Source organism: Coregonus lavaretus, assembly GCF_964263955.1.
Source record: "Coregonus lavaretus genome assembly, chromosome: 37".
NCBI classification, from domain to species: domain Eukaryota; kingdom Metazoa; phylum Chordata; class Actinopteri; order Salmoniformes; family Salmonidae; genus Coregonus; species Coregonus lavaretus.
Genome location: NC_140024.1, coordinates 6349965 through 6369925, shown reverse-complemented (window position 1 = coordinate 6369925; position 19961 = coordinate 6349965). Strand labels below are relative to the sequence as shown.

General features: G+C 41.5%; 1 protein-coding gene across 1 annotated transcript in view; it reads left to right on the top strand.

The window, feature by feature from the left end:
* LOC311111333 (anoctamin-1-like) overlaps nt 1–19961 on the top strand; it is a gene marked incomplete at both ends in the record, with an annotated part of 54489 nt that overhangs the window by 20824 nt on the left and 13704 nt on the right. The window contains 7 exons of the mRNA XM_084154054.1: nt 1561–1625; nt 3273–3407; nt 5172–5332; nt 6893–6975; nt 10305–10376; nt 11468–11542; nt 19742–19943. Of these exons, the coding sequence (XP_084010180.1) occupies nt 1561–1625; nt 3273–3407; nt 5172–5332; nt 6893–6975; nt 10305–10376; nt 11468–11542; nt 19742–19943 (793 nt within the window). The remainder of the gene's footprint in view (nt 1–1560; nt 1626–3272; nt 3408–5171; nt 5333–6892; nt 6976–10304; nt 10377–11467; nt 11543–19741; nt 19944–19961) is intronic.

Genomic DNA, 19961 nt, shown 5'->3' with positions numbered 1-19961 from the left:
AGACTCAACTAGTTTCAAGTGTCCAAGAGACGTCATGTGATCTCCTACTGCTTTCTAGTGGACAAACTGGGAATCAGACAAAGGATATATTTACATCAATGGATCGGTAGAGACTTCAGCTTTCTCCTCATATGTATAAAATGAAGGTATGGCACGTTGCACAAGCCCTGCACTTTAAAAATGGCTGTGTTCCAATGGGGATTTGCACATGTTTAGAGTGCCACCATTACGTAAAAGATCTGACCCAAAGAAATGCATACTTTTTTTACATTCCTTTTGGAACAGTAATTGGTGACATATATTTGATCTCAAACCTAGACTTTCAAGCCTCTTATTCCCCAACATGGGGACAATTGGGGGGACCCCCACCCTATGAAAAACAAATGTAAATGTGTTTTGTTCGGTCTGCTGTATCTTGGGCTCTGTAGTAGTCACATTGTTTCTGACACCTCTATCGGAGTCCCACAGTTCTTACCGTTCTACCAGTACTAAGAATGTGTTTGTAGGACTTATAGTTTTGAAACCGAAACATAGTTAATGTAGGTAGTATACAATATTATGCGTAATTTAGAAAATGCCAGAGTGGGTCAGAGTTGAACAGGTTAAGGGGTTTTATGGTAGTTTGAAGGCATGTACTGAAGAATGAGTATCTGGTTACCATGGAGATGGCCTGATTCACTGACTAAACGTCTCATCAAAGAGATCGCATTTATTTTGTGAGCTAGCAAAATAGAACTTCTACAATCAAGACAGGATAGCCAAATTGCTTCAGAAGATAATACACCACGTTCCTTGTAGTTACTTCTTTCTCAACCTGTTTCTATTAGTTTTGAGCACTTCAAGCTAGCTTACAGAGTAGCTAGCTAACTAGCCAGCTAGCTTTGTAGCTATGGATTGTGCATCTTCCATTGTTTAGCTAAGTAGCTTAGCTGGATGATGTTTTCCTATTGTAACCAGGGCAGATGAAAGCAACATTCACCTCCACAAATGCTGTTTACATTGATATCCATACTGAATGAAGCAGTTAAGGGACTTCATAGGCACCCTTAACTTTTTTACTTAATTTAAGGGGGGAATTCAACTTAACTTTAGTCAGTTGCACAAAACATTTTAAGGAAACTTTAAGGGAAAAGATCAGGGGAAAATAAAAAATGTTATGCAACCGGCCCCTGGGCCTTAATGGCACTGATTCTGTGTACAGATGTACTCAATCACACAGACGTACTGTACTTTGCATTTGGCAAATCTAAGGCTGCAATTATAGCATTGAGATCACAGCACAGCTGTGACTAGTAACGGCCATGCAATATTTCATAAGGGCTTTGTGATAGGACTGACCGTTTCCCATCGGCATTTTTTAAATGCATAATCGGCATGATGAATTTCAATCATTTATGATCCCAAACCGACTTCTCCTCTGTTCTATAATGAGAGTCTCAGAGGTAAGATAATAAACTAGATTAAATAGTCATTTAATTAAATTGTCTTCCATCATGGATTTGCCTCACTAAGTATTTTGTTTCATTTAAAATGTTGTTTTACCCGTTATTGTCTCGTCAGATCTTGTATGAAGAATGGGCAAGCTACAGTGTCTTCTACAAGTACCAACCAATTGGACTAATCAGGTGAGAGAATCCTGCTCTAAACTCTAGGACATGACAAACAGAGACTATATACTATACTGTCTTGGAGCAATCAAACAGACAAAGCATTATATCATTGGCCTGAGTTAATGTTAGTTAACCACCATATCTGAACTGATTCCTGATGTACACTACCAGTCAAAAGTTTAGACACACCTACTATTTACATTGTAGAATAATAGTGAAAACAAAAAAGTGTTAAACAAATCAAAATATATTTGAAATTCTTCAAATAGCCACCCTTTGCCTTGATGACAGCTTTGCACACTCTTGGCATTCTCTCAACCAGCTTCACCTGGAATGCTTTTCCAACAGTCTTGAAGGCGTTCCCACATATATACTGAGCACTTGTTGGCTGCTTTTCCTTCACTCTGCGGTCCGACTCATCCCAAACCATCTCAATTTGGTTAAGGTCGGGGGATTGTGGAGGCCAGGTCAACTGATGCAGCACTCCATCACTCTCCTTCTTGGTCAAATAGCCCTTACACAGCCTGTAGGTGTGTAGGGTCATTGTCCTGTTGAAAAACAAATGATATAGTCCCACTAAGTGCAAACCAGATGGGATGGCTTATCGCTGTGGTAGCCATGCTGGTTAATAAAGCACAGACCGTGTCACAAGCAAAGCACCCCTACAGCATAACACCTCCTCGTCCATGCTTTACGGTGGGAAATACACATGCGGAGATCATCAGTTTACCCACACCACGTCTCACAAGACACGGCGGTTGGAACCAAAAATCTCCAGACCAAAGGACACATTTCCACCGGTCTAATGTCCATTGCTCGTGTTTCTTGGCCCAAGCTGGTCTCTTCTTCTTATTGGTGTCCTTTAGTAGTGGTTTCTTTGCAGCAATTCGACCATGAAGGCCTGATTCACACAGTCCCCTCTGAACAGTTGATGTTGAGATGTGTCTGTTACTTGAACTCTGTGAAGCATTTTATTTGGGCTGCAATTTCTGAGGCTGGTAACTCTAATGAACTTCTACTCTGCAGCAGAGGTAACTAGGGGTATTCCATTCCTGTGGCGGTCTTCATGAGAGCCAGTTTCATCATAGCGCTTGATGGTTTTTGCGACTGCACTTGAAGAAACTTTCAAAGTTCTTGAGATTTTCCCTATTGACTGACCGTCATGTCTTAAAGTAATGATGGACTGTCGTTTCTCTTTGCTTATTTGAGCTGTTCTTGCCATAAAATGGACTTGGTCTTTTACCAAATAGGGCCATCTTCTGTATACCCCCCTATCTTGTCACAACACAACTGATTGGCTCAAAGGCATTAAGGAAAGAAATTCCACAAATTAACTTTTAAGAAGGCACACCTGTTAATTGAAATGCATTCCAGGTGACTACCTCATGAAGCTGGTTGAGAGAATGCCAAGAGTGTGCAAAGCTGTCATCAAGGCAAAGGGTGGCTATTTGACGAATCTCAAATATAAATTGTGTTTTGTTGAACACTTTTTTGGTTACTACATGATTCCATATGTGTTATTTCATAGTTTTGATGTCTTCCCTATTATTCTACAATGTAGAAAATAGTACAAATAAAGAAAACCCCTTGAATGAGTTGGCGTGTCCAAACCTTTTACTGGTACTGTATGTACTCAGTGCTGCTTTCTTTCCTCTACTGCAGGAAGTACTTTGGGGAGAAGATTGGCCTGTACTTTGCCTGGCTGGGGGTTTACACCCAGATGCTGATCCCTGCTGCCATAGTGGGGGTCATAGTGTTCCTGTATGGCTGTGCCACTGTGGACAATGACATTCCCAGGTACACTGACCTCCCACAACTACAACTACACCCACAACTACAATTAAACCCACAACTATAAACAATTTCACCTACAACTGCACTTACACCTAGACCATCATTTAGATTTCTAATGGCTTGGAAGCACTAGTGATGGTTTATCAATAACCCATTGTTGTAAGAGTTGCTAAATACAGTGTTGTAACAGTTGCCTGGCACAGACATGCCGTGATGTTTTGTTATTGCTTTTCATTTTGAGTGTGTGCGTTCTTGGTATTTTATCTGTATGTATCTATAAGCGACCCTACCTGTGTAGCGCCTTTTATCTTCTCAGTCTGCTACCAGTTAGGACAGTGTGTCACCTTGGCCCTAAACCAATGCTCCTGTGGATATTGCCACAACACAAACAGTCTATCTAGAGCAGAACGAGTGGGCGGCAGACCAATTTTATGATCACATATCCCTTCAGGACATTCCCTGGAGAGCTATCATCCTGTAGGTTTTTGCTCCAACCGCAGTTGTAATGAACCTGATTCAGCTTATCAACCAGCTAATTATTAGAATCAGGTGCACTAGATTAGGGTTGGAGTGAACCTACAGTACGGTAGCTCTCCAGGGGCCTCATTTGTCAACCGCGCATACATTTCTCACTAGATTCTGGCGTCTGTGGAGAGTCTAGGATTTGCGTGCTCAACAAACTGTTGTATGCAACATATACACATGTTTTCATTGATAAATCAGAGCCATACTGTATTTCTGCGCTCGTTAACGAGCGTTACAACCCCGCCTAGAAAACGCCCTCTACTCACCTTTTTATGGGAACAAAAATGCCCTGATTTGCTGTATGATTTGGAGATGTTGGAACTGGACCATGACAGTTTATAAAAGAAAGTGCAATGGCAAATTTGATCACATTTCTGTAGAGGTGTGGGCAGTATGTTTTTGCAGTAACTTTTTTAAACCAAAAATTAATGCTGCCTATACCAGGTGCAAAACACTGGCATTCTACAAGATTGATTGTCTATTGAACAATTTAAAAGTAAATGCTGCCTACAGCCAACACTTCTATACAAAACACATATTGTTGTTCAGTATTTTGTTTATCAATACATGATTGTGTTTCTATCTCCTGTTCATATCTCCTGCCTTGTTATAGGCTCTGAGATGAAATAGGCCATTATGTCATGCTTCTATTGCACAGCAATACTGTAGCCTACCCATACTGTCATAGGCTACCATTCTATTTACTTTCGAGCATGGTTGGCTATTAAATGAGCAATGGATAAATGGTAGCCTAATATTTGTTGTGTAGCAGTAAATAAATGCTGCTATGCGATCTTCTTACCAATGGCAAATACATCCGTTTTATCATTAGACCTATGTTTTTATTAGCCTACCATATTATAATTACTGTTCATCAACCACCTCCATTTCCCCCAAAATGACAACATTTGCTTGCAATACAGTTGATCAACCACTAGAAGTTGTGCATATGCATGGTCTGAGATTTGTGTGGAGATACGCACACTTTCCTGTCAAGTTCAACATTTGATAAATAACTACCTTTGCGGGAAGTGGCGCAGGCAAGATTTAGTATTTTTGTGCGCACGCACCTTTGATAAACGAGGCCCCTGGAACAGGGTTGAATATTTCACTATTACATTATTGCATTCCTCGTTGCTGTTGGACTCTATAACCTCTAAAACTGGTAACTGAGTTGATGCTGATCATTATGGTTAGATGTCTTTTACTGAGGCTTTCCACTAATGTTTTTCTCCCACGCAGCATGGAGATTTGTGATCCGAGAAACAACATCACCATGTGCCCACTGTGTGACCGCGCTTGCAGCTACTGGAAGCTGAAGACCGCATGCGGCACGGCCAGGGCCAGCCATCTTTTTGACAACCCGGCCACCGTCTTCTTCTCCATCTTCATGGCCCTCTGGGGTGAGCCGTCCCTCCCATGTTCTCTCCCATCTTCTGCCAATAAAACAATCCCATCTGCTACAGACCACAGGACCAGGCAGAGTCCTGCAGGGCAACCTGGTCTCAAAGCCACCCTGCTTTCATTTTCATTTTTGGATCCAGGATTTCGTGGTGATAAAAAAAATAAAAATACTTGTGGGCAGAAATGCCTGATTTTACTGCTGCAATTCTGATATTTTTCATTGCAATATGCAAAAACATTGTCCAATTTGTCACACGTGCGCTGATGAGGAAAACATTTTGACGTGACTTGATTGAACCATATTATGCAGTAAATGTGCCGTGATTGGTTGAAATTGCGAGTCCTCTTTGTAGTGCGGTGATCCATCAGTTTTAATGGGATAATATTGCAGTGATTTGACTATTTTATGTGGTAATAGTGCAGTAATTGGTCAAATTTGCAAGCCCTTGCATAGTAGTCTCGAAAACCAGACCCTAGGCAGTGACTAGGGTCTGGTTTCAATGTTGGACTCTTTTGGCATAGAGCAGGGGTATTCAACCAGGAGTCTGTGAAAGTACTGCAGGGGGTCTGCATTTTTTCCCCAATGTATCGCTAGCAACAACAGAATAAAGGATTTTATTTTATTACATGCCTACAGCAGAAAGGAGGAGAATATCTTATTTCTAATTATGTCAACTTTATGGCTCAACTCCTAAAATTGAGCAAATGACACTCATTGGAGCTAATTACACTCACTGGAGTATCTGACATAGGCTTTAAAAAAACACCCGCGAATAGGCTACCAGTGTGGCAAGTGCAACTGGCTGCTAGTAAGCTTTCTTGACTTAGACATACATTTTTGCCAACACATTGCTAACCTTTGTTTAAACAGCTGCTCTTATGAGTTTCGAGATACCTTTCTAGCTTATGGGCTATGTTAGTTTACGCTTTCTCTTCCAATTATGTGGGGAGGTCAAAATAATGAAAAACTATTTTTAGATGTTGATTACTTCTCCTTGCCATATTATTTTATTTTTTGCTAACGAATGATTGGGATCCCTGGGCCGCCGGTTTGCCTGGGAGGGGATCCCTGGGCAAGTAAAGGTTGAATACCCCTGGCATAGAGGAACTTCAACACTGCCGACATCAGTCAGTACTCTATCCACTTGAATAAAATACAAAATAGTAGCTAGCAAGATGGAGATCAGAAGTTACTTTTAATGAGTGCATTTCGCAAGTGGCTAGTTTGCATTAACTACCTTTACTAAAACCACTGCAAAGGTTTGCCTTCAAACTTTGGTTTTGAATCGCGACGTTCTGGCATGTCTGCCTTGTGATTTGTTGGGAGAGTTTCTGTCTGAAGAGGACCCACCCCGGATAGAGTAGTGACGTAGGCAGTGACGTAGTTCCTCTATGCCAAAAGAGTCCATCGTTGAAACCAGACCCTAGTCACTGTTGCCTAGTGTCTGGTTTTCGAGACTACGCATAATATGCAGGGAATTGTTGATTTTGCTGAACACATTTTGATCCCAAAATCCTGGAGGGACTGATTTAAGGATGGGTTGTGTTTTATTTCCCAGCTGCCATGTTCATGGAGCACTGGAAGAGAAGGCAAATGAGACTCAATTACATCTGGGATTTGACTGGCTTTGAAGAGGAAGAGGTGAGCCTATGCCCTTGTTTTGGAACCTGTTTGGCCAATTTGGACATGAATGTCTGATACAATGAAAAATGATTTATTCTCTTAATCATATTTTTTATGTTTTATATTATGGTGGTTCCTGAAGCAGGCGCACAAGGTTTGAAATTGATTTTATTTATTTATTTATTAACCTAATTTTCTAGGAGCTTCCTCTGCAGCTGCTGTTACTCAATACTAACCAACTTCCCCGGACAAGGTTTATAACACTCTCCCTCACTCTGACACTTATCTATTTCAGACAGAATTCATGGTATGTTATCTCTAAAATAGAATAAGTCAATGTTTATATGACCCCCCTTTCAAACAGTCCCTTATTTGCCACTTTGAGGGGTGGGAGTAGGCTAGTGGTTATCTGGCCATCATTTCAAGTTTCAAAGTTTATTTGCCACGTGCACAGGATTCAACGGATGTAAAATAGTACAGTGAAATGCTTACTTGTGAGCTCTTTCCCAACAGTGTAGTGATAAAAGTAACAATCTAGACATCATAAAATCACAAATACAGTGGGGGGAAAAAAGTATTTAGTCAGCCACCAATTGTGCAAGTTCTCCCACTTAAAAAGATGAGAGAGGCCTGTAATTTTCATCATAGGTACATGTCAACTATAACAGACAAATTGAGGGAAGAAAATCCAGAAAATCACATTGTAGGATTTTTATGAATTTATTTACAAATTATGGTGGAAAATAAGTATTTGGTCACCTACAAACAAGCAAGATTTCTGGCTCTCACAGGCCTGTAACTTCTTCTTTAAAAGGCTCCTCTGTCCTCCACTCGTTACCTGTATTAATGGCACCTGTTTGAACTTGTTATCAGTATAAAAGACACCTGTCCACAACCCCAAACAGTCACACTCCAAACTCCACTATGGCCAAGACCGAAGAGCTGTCAAAGGACACCAGAAACAAAATTGTAGACCTGCACCAGGCTGGGAAGACTGAATCTGCAATAGGTAAGCAGCTTGGTTTGAAGAAATCAACTGTGGGAGCAATTATTAGGAAATGGAAGACATACAAGACCACTGATAATCTCCCTCGATCTGGGGCTCCATGCAAGATCTCACCCCGTGGGGTCAAAATTATCACAAGAACGGTGAGCAAAAATCCCAGAACCACACGGGGGGACCTAGTGAATGACCTGCAGAGAGCTGGGACCAAAGTAACAAAGCCTACCATCAGTAACACACTACGCCGCCAGGGACTCAAATCCTGCAGTGCCAGACGTGTCCCCCTGCTTAAGCCAGTACATGTCCAAGCCCGTCTGAAGTTTGCTAGAGTGCATTTGGATGATCCAGAAGAGGATTGGGAGAATGTCATATGGTCAGATGAAACCAAAATATAACTTTTTGGTAAAAACTCAACTCGTCGTGTTTGGAGGACAAAGAATGCTGAGTTGCATCCAAAGAACACCATACCTACTGTGAAGCATGGGGGTGGAAACATCATGCTTTGGGGCTGTTTTGTACTGCAAAGGGACCAGGACGACTGATCCGTGTAAAGGAAAGAATGAATGGGGCCGTGTATCATGAGATTTTGAGTGAAAACCTCCTTCCATCAGCAAGGGCATTGAAGATGAAACGTGGCTGGGTCTTTCAGCATGACAATGATCCCAAACACACCGCCCGGGCAACGAAGGAGTGGCTTCGTAAGAAGCATTGTGAGTGTGAGAGTGGCCTAGCCAGTCTCCAGATCTCAACATTTTACATTTTAGTCATTTAGCAGACGCTCTTATCCAGAGCGACTTACAGTTAGTGAGTGCATACATATTTGTATTTATTTTTCATACTGGCCCCCCGCGGGAATCGAACCCACAACCCTGGCGTTGCAAACGCCATGCTCTACCAACATCCCTGCCGGCCATTCCCTCCCCTACCCTGGACGACGCTGGGCCAATTGTGCGCCGCCCCATGGGTCTCCCGGTCACGACCCCATAGAAAATCTTTGGAGGGAGTTGAAAGTCTGTTGCCCAGCGACAGCCCCAAAACATCACTGCTCTAGAGGAGATCTGCATGGAGGAATGGGCCAAAATACCAGCAACAGTGTGTGAAAACCTTGTGAAGACTTACAGAAAACGTTAAGCCTGTGTCATTGCCAACAAAGGGTATATAACAAAGTATTGAGAAACTTTTGTTATTGACCAAATACTTATTTTCCACCATAATTTGCAAATAAATTCATAAAAAATCCTACAATGTGATTTTCTGGAAAAAAAATTCTAATTTTGTCTGTCATAGTTGACGTGTACCTATGATGAAAATTACAGGCCTCTCTCATCTTTTTAAGTGGGAGAACTTGCACAATTGGTGGCTGACTAAATACTTTTTTCCCCCACTGTAAAAACACAAGAATACGAGATAAAATAAAGAAAATACTGCAACGATGACTAGGTCTTAAAGCAGAATTTAATGTAGCACGTTTTTTACCCACACCCCTTTTTAGATATAAAGAAGAGGCAGTATGAAGGTGTTTTTTTGTCTAGATATAAAAGGAATATCTGTTCTCTCTCTTACCATCTGTCTGTCGTCTGCGTCTCTCCCTCTCTATCGCGCTCTCTCTCTTTCTTTGTCTCTCTCTCTCATTAAAGTGCTTCTTAACATCCCCTGTCCTCAGCATTATATATATATTTTTCGTTTAGGCACTAGGCAGCACCTACTGATGGTAGCAGAGTTGACAGTTGTTTACCTCATACCTGCCTTACCACCAGGGTGTCTGGTAAACTGTTCTTCATGACTGACTGCTGCGGTTCTCCATCGGCTCTTTGCATGTCAGAGATGGTTAAAAGACACTTGCTTTACCTCCTCTGTTTCTGTCTGCTCGCACAGTTATGGGCTGTCTTCTGTTTAATATAAAGTGACATGCAGTGGTTTCTGTTTACTGGTAGATGGGGTTAAGGTTTTTAAGAAGACCGGCAAGATAATTAATATCACCTGTAGAGGTATTCTAATAGGTGTCTTTATCAGAATAAGGGTAAAGTAAACATTTCCAAATGCATGAATGCCAAACTCATATTTGAAAGCCTGCATCCCCTCTTACTGATACTGCACTCACATTGTTCTGGCACACATTTCCTCCTGTATGCTAGAAATGTTGGTGTACCCCGCCGCGCTGAGCTGAAACACTTAGCAACACCCACACAAAAAAACTCTGTCATCTACTATGTACTTGACAACTGGTAAAAACGCCATTTGACCTGGATGATGTCAGTTCCTCCATCTTGAGGAAAATGTGTTGATACCGCTAAGGTGATACCGCTGGATGAGCATGTTTATGAATGTGTATCTGTCCCCCTAGGGCCACCATAGGGCTGAGTATGAGATCAAAGTCATGCAGAAGACCCTGAAGAAACAGGATATGTCTCCCGAGGTAGGCCTTTTCCGATCCCTCATGTGCCTCTTGGTGGGCTGTCAAACACACCATAAATAATATTCAATTATTTATTTATTCTATGTATGCTTCCATGCATAGAATAAATGAATTATTGAAGATTATTTATGTTGTGTTGTCCATCTCTTTCAATATGGACTTTTCCTTTGGATAATTCATGTGTTCAGTGTTACTCTGTCTATTATTTTTCTGCATCAATTGTCTGTTTCGCTGGTGCTGTTGACTTACAGTGTCAGAGATGGGGACTGGAACCATCCTAATGGAAGCACACAGACTGCTTCTCCCCTCTCTCTATTCTCTGGGCGACATTTCCCTTTCGCAAATACGCATGCACTATGAGTAAAGGCACCGTGACACATGGAATTTGTCGCCTCACGTGAACTCCACTATTGTAAAGTTAAACATATTAGCCACAGTCCAGAACTTTAATGTCACCTAAGAATTCCAATCTGAAGTTGGACTCCTATATAGATGACCTAAATTCTACTGTCACAGGATCCACATGCACATCTCATCTTCTCCTCTAAAATGTAACGTATCGTGGAGTTGTCCACAACCCATACCCCCACCCTCAGATACTCCTATCAACTATTTTATTAGTCTTAGATGCTCTGCAGTCTATAAGCTGAACAACCTTCACTGTCTCTATTTACTGCTGCATAAAAACAGTTAGCACATGTTGGATATCAGCACATGCCAGGGTGGTTGTTTCTGTCTGGCTTCCTCTGTTCAGCAGCAAAACTGCAGTTCTTGCATGTCAGCTCCTTTGTCATCAGACCACGAAGGAGTCATTACATTGCCTTGCGCATCTGGAAACACTGTCTGAAGTCGCTGACCCCCATTGAAATGCGATTTGACTGCACGGTTTCGCTTCCATTATGTGTGCTTGGTTGGAGCGCCGTCAGTCTGCTCGGGGCGAGAGTCACTCTGGCTTGTTTGGAAATGGCCGTGTCAGCATAAGCAATCACTGCTGAGGTCAGGTTCGCCGTCAGATAGATACTACTGCTTGTTTGCTTGTTTATGTGTGCTCTTATTTCTCACCTGATTGTGTATTAATTACTCTGTTTCAGGATGAAAAAGTGAAACTGACATGTACAGACCGTGCACCAGCATATTTGACTGGCCTTTTCATTATGCTTTTTATGGTAAGTTGATGTGCCCAGGGCCCACATATCTTGTTAGTCTGTGGTATTAGATCCAAGGACGTCACTAGGACCGGGATTTCAGGGCTTTAGCCCTGAATGGCTTTGGGTTAACCCCAAATGTTTTCCGCTGCTGTGATGGTGTAAAAAAATATTTGGTCAACTGAATGCATCGCTTAATTCATAGAGCCGTGGTTACGTGAAATTCCCAAAGTCATCCAACCGTTATAATAAATGTGAAGTAATTGCCATGTGTGGTCAACTAGATTTCAGTAATTTCAGCACCGTTTTGATTGGGACCACGGCATTGTGCTGCCTTGAGACAAGCACGGGAACTCGTCTTGATAAATCAATCAAATTTGATTTTTGTTTTCACTGAATCTCTGTTTATATATTTGGTTACACAATTAGACTGGGAAATGTTAGCTAAGTTGAGGTGAGTGCTCATGATCATCAGTCTAGCAATTGAAAGCAATGTAGATCTTCTGTGCACACGCACAATTAGGCCTACAGGTAAATTAGGGAGTAAATGAGGGATACAAAGTATATTGAAAGCAGGTGCTTCCACACAGGTGTGATTCCTGAGTTAATTAAGCAGTTAACATCCCATCATGCTTAGGGTCATATAAAAATGCTGGGCAGGCCATTATTTTGGCTACCATGGCTGTGCCCCCTTAGGATGACAATGCCCCCATCCGCAGGGTACTAGTGGTCACTCAATGGTTTGCTGAGTATGAAAACGATGTAAACCATATGCCATATGGACGTCTCCGTCACCAGATCTCAACCCAATTGAACACATTTGGGAGATTCTGGAGCAGCACCTGTGACAGGGTTTTCCACCACAATCAACAAATCACCAAATGATGGAAATTATCATGGAAGAATGGCGTCGCATCCCTCCAATGGAGTTCCAGACACTTGTAGAATCTATGCCAGGGTGCACTGAAGCTGTTCTGGCTCATGGTGGCCCAACGCCCTATTAAGACACTTTATGTGTTTCCATAATTTTTGCAGTTACCTGTATATAGCCTACCTGACGAGCTTTCCTGATGTTTTCCTGAATTTTCCAATACTTTTCTGATGCATTTCAGTCACAGCCTACTGGTGCTAATACACATTTTTACACTTTTCCCATAGGCTATTCAAGTCATTTGACATATTTTCTTGTTATCATTATGAACATAGAAACTGTGCCACAATGGTTAAAAAGGTCATAAGGCCTACATCGTTTCTATAAAAATATAGCTAAAACCATTATCCAACTCATTTTCGAACGCTTTTTAAAACATGGAAGCCAAACACGGAAACTATGGAGACAACTTCCTCTCCGCTCGCGCATTATCATAATTAATATGTTTTCCACTAGAAATCCCTGCATTAGCATGATTCTGTTAGCTGATACATACTGACAAAATACACCATATTACTGGCCTGCTAATGTGCCTGGACCATGTAGGCTAAACTGCTGAGAAAAAACCCTTACAGTGGGGAAAAAAAGTATTTAGTCAGCCACCAATTGTGCAAGTTCTCCCACTTAAAAAGATGAGAGAGGCCTGTAATTTTTATCATAGGTACACGTCAACTATGACAGACAAAATGAGAAAAAAAAATCCAGAAAATCACATTGTAGGATTTTTAATGAATTTATTTGCAAATTATGGTGGAAAATAAGTATTTGGTCAATAACAAAAGTTTCTCAAACTTTGTTATATACCCTTTGTTGGCAATGACACAGGTCAAATGTTTTCTGTAAGTCTTCACAAGGTTTTCACACACTGTTGCTGGTATTTTGGCCCATTCCTCCATGCAGATCTCCTCTAGAGCAGTGATGTTTTGGGGCTGTCGCTGGGCAACACGGACTTTCAACTCCCTCCAAAGATTTTCTATGGGGTCGTGACCGGGAGACCCATGGGGCGGCGCACAATTGGCCCAGCGTCGTCCAGGGTAGGGGAGGGAATGGCCGGCAGGGATGTTGGTAGAGCATGGCGTTTGCAACGCCAGGGTTGTGGGTTCGATTCCCGCGGGGGGCCAGTATGAAAAATAAATAAAAATATGTATGCACTCACTAACTGTAAGTCGCTCTGGAAAAGAGCGTCTGCTAAATGACTAAAATGTCAAATGTAAATGTAAAATGTTGAGATCTGGAGACTGGCTAGGCCACTCCAGGACCTTGAAATGCTTCTTACGAAGCCACTCCTTCGTTGCCCGGGCGGTGTGTTTGGGATCATTGTCATGCTGAAAGACCCAGCCACGTTTCATCTTCAATGCCCTTGCTGATGGAAGGAGGTTTTCACTCAAAATCTTACGATACATGGCCCCATTCATTCTTTCCTTTACACGGATCAGTCGTCCTGGTCCCTTTGCAGAAAAACAGCCCCAAAGCATGATGTTTCCACCCCCATGCTTCACAGTAGGTATGGTGTTCTTTGGATGCAACTCAGCATTCTTTGTCCTCCAAACACAACGAGTTGAGTTTTTACCAAAAAGTTATATTTTGGTTTCATCTGACCATATGACATTCTCCCAATCCTCTTCTGGATCATCCAAATGCACTCTAGCAAACTTCAGACGGGCTTGGACATGTACTGGCTTAAGCAGGGGGACACGTCTGGCACTGCAGGATTTGAGTCCCTGGCGGCGTAGTGTGTTACTGATGGTAGGCTTTGTTACTTTGGTCCCAGCTCTCTGCAGGTCATTCACTAGGTCCCCCCGTGTGGTTCTGGGATTTTTGCTCACCGTTCTTGTGATCATTTTGACCCCACGGGGTGAGATCTTGCGTGGAGTCCCAGATCGAGGGAGATTATCAGTGGTCTTGTATGTCTTCCATTTCCTGATAATTGCTCCCACAGTTGATTTCTTCAAACCAAGCTGCTTACCTATTGCAGATTCAGTCTTCCCAGCCTGGTGCAGGTCTACAATTTTGTTTCTGGTGTCCTTTGCCAGCTCTTTGGTCTTGGCCATAGTGGAGTTTGGAGTGTGACTGTTTGAGGTTGTGGACAGGTGTCTGTTATACTGATAACAAGTTCAAACAGGTGCCGTTAATACAGGTAACGAGTGGAGGACAGAGGAGCCTCTTAAAGAAGAAGTTACAGGTCTATGAGAGCCAGAAACTTTGCTTGTTTGTAGGTGACCAAATACTTATTTTCCACCATAATTTGCAAATAAATTCATTAACAATCCTACAATGTGATTTTCTGGAAAAAAAATTCTCAATTTGTCTGTCATAGTTGACGTGTACCTATGATGAAAATTACAGGCCTCTCTCATCTTTTTAAGTGGGAGAACTTGCACAATTGGTGGCTGACTAAATACTTTTTTTCCCCACTGTATCTGATCCAAATGGTTGCCCAATCAAGCATCCAAAACGCCAGGCTTTGGAGCGGTTATTCAAATGACCTAGGCTATTCACTGAAGTTTACAGCCTAGACTGGAGTTGTGTACTCACTTGAAAACAATAATAATATTCTTCATTACATTGTGTTGTTGTAGCATACATTTCTTGTCCCTAAAAAACGGAAACAAAAGGGTAGCTTTTCGAGCTGCATACCTGGGGACTGGGAGGGAGGGCAAACGCAGATAGTGTAGGTTACGATTTTGTTATCTGATTAAAAAAAGACATAATTCACTGTGGAAATTGACGGTTATATTCACTGACTGGTAATACAGACATGCTGTTGTGGTCCTCTGTAGCTCAGCTTGTAGAGCACGGCGCCTGTAACGCCAAGGTAGTGGGTTCGATCCCCGGGACCACCCATACACAAAAATGTATGCACGCATGACTGTAAGTCGCTTTGGATAAAAGCGTCTGCTAAATGGCATATTATTATTATTATTATGCTTCTGTTGGCCACAGATACCTTTAAAAAAAAGGTAGGGGCGTGGATCAGAAAACCAGTCAGTATCGGGATTGACCAACATTTGCCTCATGCAGCGTGACACATCTCCTTTGCATAGAGTTGATCAGGCCGTTGATTGTGGCCTGTGGAATGTTGTCCCACTCCTCTTCAATGGCTGTGCAAAGTTGCTGGATATTGGTGGGAACTGGAACACGCTGTCTTACACGTCAATCCAGAGCATCCCAAACGTGCTCAATGGGTGACATGTCTGGTGAGTATGCAGGCCATGTAAGAATTCAAACATTTTCAGGTTCCAGGAATTGTGTACAGATCCTTGCGACATGGGGCCGTGCATTATCATGCTGCAACATGAGGTGATGGCGGCAAATGAATGGCACTACAATGGGCCTCATGATCTCGTCACGGTATCTCTGTGCATTCAAATTGCCAGAGATATAATGCAATTGTGTTCGTTGTCCGTAGCTTATGCCTGCTCATACCATAACCCCACCGCCACCATAGGGCACTCTGTTCACAATGTTGACATCAGCAAACCGCTCGCCCACACGACACCATACACGTGGTCTGCGGTTGTGAGGCTGGTTGGACGTACTGCCAAATTCTCTAAAAGACATTGGAGGCGGCTTATGGTAGAGAAATTAACATTAAATTATCTGGCAACAGCGCTGGTGGATATTCCTGCAGTCATCATGCCAATTGCATGCTCCCTCAAAACTTGAGACATCTGTGGCATTGTGTTGTGTGACAAAACTGCACATTTTAGAATGGCCTTTTTATTGTCCGCAGCACAAGGTGCACCTGTGTAATAATCATACTGTTTAATCAGCTTCTTGATATGCCACACCTGTCAGGTGGATGGATTATCTTGGCAGAGGAGAAATGCTCATTAACAGGGATGTAAACAAATTTGTGCACAACATTTCAGAGAAATAAGATTTTTGTGCATATGAAACATTTCTGGGGATCTTTTATTTCAGCTCATGAAACATGGGACCAACACTTTACATGTTGCGTTTATATTTTTGTTCAGTGTATTTCAACTGATTTTCTTTAGCCTACTAATAGCCTATTGGAGGACAGATGCATGCTTCCTCTTGCTTGCTGAATGTAAAATAGGCTAAAGCATTAAGAACAGGCGGGGAGTTGGAAAGGAGAAGCCCATATTGTCCTATAGTAGGCTTATCTTAACACTGATAGGCTACATCCAGACAAAATACACCATATGATTGGCCGGCTAACATACCTTTCTGGACCTTCTACACTGTCGAGAATAGACCCAAACTGATCCAAATGGTTGCATAATTAGGCCTAGGCTGTAGACCTATGCAGTTATTTTGGCATAAAAGAAAACAGGATGTTTGAGCGGTTATTCAAATTTACAGCCTAGGGACAATAATAGTGTACTCACTTGATAACAATAATAACTTCCTCATTGCACTGTGTTGTAGCCCAGGTATAATAATGATCTTGTTTAAAGACGGAAGCCTAGGCCTAATCAATAGTGGAGCTTTGAGTGCCCGACAACCACAGAGCGCAGCCTGAAGGAACGCACTACAGATCTGCCATTTCATCATCTGTTTTTTCTTGCTCTTCAATATTTAGCTAATGAATGGCCTAATATCTAGATAATATTTAGCTTCTTACTCTACACATCAATAGCCTCTCTCTTCCATCTGTTCCTGTGCGCAATAGGCTATATGCCACAGGTTTGGTCAGAGTAACCCTTTGTAAGGCAACAGGTTCTCCCTAGAACCTTTAACATCCTAAGAACCATTTTTGGAAGATAGTTGTCTTAAATGATTCTTTGGAAGGTAAGAAGGATTCTTTGTAAGTCAAGAAGGGTTCTACATAGAACCATATATAATATTTCCCAGCATGCTCTATTGCAGGGATATTTTCAGAATTGTTTGTTTTACTGCAATATTTGTGTTTTTGCATGTACATTAATAATAATAATAATAATATGCCATTTAGCAGACGCTTTTATCCAAAGTGACTTACAGTCATGTGTGCATAAATTTTTACGTATGGGTGGTCCCAGGGATCGAACCCACTACCCTGGCGTTACAAGCGCCATGCTCTACCAATTGAGCTACAGAGGACCACATTGATTGGTTTATTTAATTGTATGCTACACAAAAATAAATATAGTTTTCTAAACTAATCCAATCTGTTAGTATTTTGATTTATTGTACCCCTTACTGAGATGTTTGTTCCAGTTTAGATGATTGAGGTAGTCTGTGTTCAATCTCCCCTATCCTGGCAGTCATTCTGAATGTAGATTGTGGGTTATTAACAATTCCACTAGTTGTATATCCTAACTCTGGCTGGACCAATAGGAATTACACATCACTTTTTAAGCCAGCATGTGACTTACATGCCTGATGTGGCCTGTAAACCAGGAGATTCCTAACACCGCTGAGTTAGGGTATAACTAGGCCATCAAAGAAAGGCCTTATGATATACTGTATGTAATGTACTGTCATAAATAATGACATTTTAAATGCTAATATGGCTGGTAGAACCCTTCATAGACGGTTCTAGGCAGAACCCTTTATAGAGTGTTCTATGTAGAACCATATACAGGGGGTACTTTAAAGAATCCTGCATAGACAGTTCTATAAAGAACCCTCTGCAAAGGGTTCTACCCAGCACCAAAAAGTGTTCCCCTATTGGGACAAACCGAAGAACCCTGTATGGTTCTCCTTTTTTCTAAGAGTGTACAGCATAGAAAATGCATGTCAGGGAAAGTTGAAGAGAGAGAGTGCATTGGTGTGATCACTTTTGGCCAGTTATGATAACATTGTTGCACTGATGCATTGCAAATAGTTGTACAGGACAGAGAGATGATCACTGAAAAAGACGACCCAAAGGACTTGACAACCGTTAGAAAAATGGAAATCACTTGAAAACCACTTGAGCAACGAGGCAATGACATGCTGTAAAAGAGGCGCAGGCTAAACAGCGTTTGTTGTTGAATTGCTACATTTAAATACAAGTTACTATATTTTTCATTAGGCCTACATTGAAGTATTATTTGCAGTTGTCATTGTGACAATGAACACACCCTGAAAGCGCTGAATGGTCTTGTTTTACCAACTTAATAGGCAGCATGCAGTAGGATGCGTCGATCAGTTGATTGACAGGTGTAGGACTGTAGAACGATAAACTTCCTCTGGAGTGGATGCTCACCAACGTTTTATAGTTAGCCTATAGTTTATCATTATAGTTATCATTATTGGCTTGGCGGCTGGCCCTTAACTCTGACACCACAACTAACGTTAACACAACAGAACTAGTAGGTCTAGCTAACGTTAGCGAACTTGAACAAAATCCATATAAAATTACACTTAATACACTTACGCTTATACTTGTTTACTTCACTTTTATGCTGTATAAATTGATTCCTTCAAATAATTTACACTGGCAAGTATGCCACCTGCACACTGCAGTAGGGAAGTAAAGCAGAAGTCGGAATCCATCACTTCCTTTGTTTGGCTGTACCCATAGCAATGTTCGAAAATGAGGTGGATAGGTTATTTTCAATAAAACGTCACAATACGTGGAGAGAACCAGCTTCGCTAAAATCATTGACAACTACTTGCCGTTTTGAAGGGATTGTTAAATAAATGTTAGCCTATAACTATTTGGTTTTAAAATCATCACCTATTGAGCATAGTCAGAACTACAAATGTCTGATTATTCCATGCAAAACAATTGCGCACATTTAGCTCTATCATCAGAGTTATACAGCAAGTAATCTTAATTCAGTGTACTTGTCTTTAACTGCCATTTCCGGAAAGTCCGACTCTTCCCACACATCAACATATTTTTCTCAGCTTCAGAAGCATCTGCATTCACCAAATGTGGTGTGGTTATCCTTAGATATATTCTCCAGACTTGCCCAGAGGGAATTGTTGCTATGCTGTTAATTTTGTATTCTAGATAATATTTTATTTTACATATGTCTTATGTATTTTACAGATTGAAAGATGAAAAGCGTATTTATCCACAATCTGCTCTGGACAAGTCCGCTCCTGGAGTGTCTTGACAAAATGAAACAAAAATATTTAGGCTGACTTCATCCAGTGTCCAGAAAAAATAATTAGCATGATATGAAAATATGTGCATATTTAATGAGATATAGCTTAATTTGCATATTTTAAGACTATATTTCAGAAACATTTTAATACAAAAAAGAATTTTATTTGTGTTTACATTCAACTGGTAAAAGTTAATTTGTGATATGATTAAGATAAACAAATTATCCCTATTAGGGTGTGGAGCCTGGCCATAAACAGCTCATGAAGTCGAAGGTTGTCTTCTCTTGCCTCCTCTGCAGGTTGGTGTGACCTTTGCCATAGTGTTCGGGGTCATCCTGTACAGAATCTCCATCAGGGCTGCCTTACACATGAGCTCCAATCTCACGGCTCGCTCCAACGTCCGGGCAACTGTCAAGGGCACCGCTGCTGTCATCAACCTGGTGATGATCATCATCATGGATGAGGTCTACGGTGCCTTAGCTCGCAGGCTCACTCTTCTTGGTTAGTCCCTTAAATATG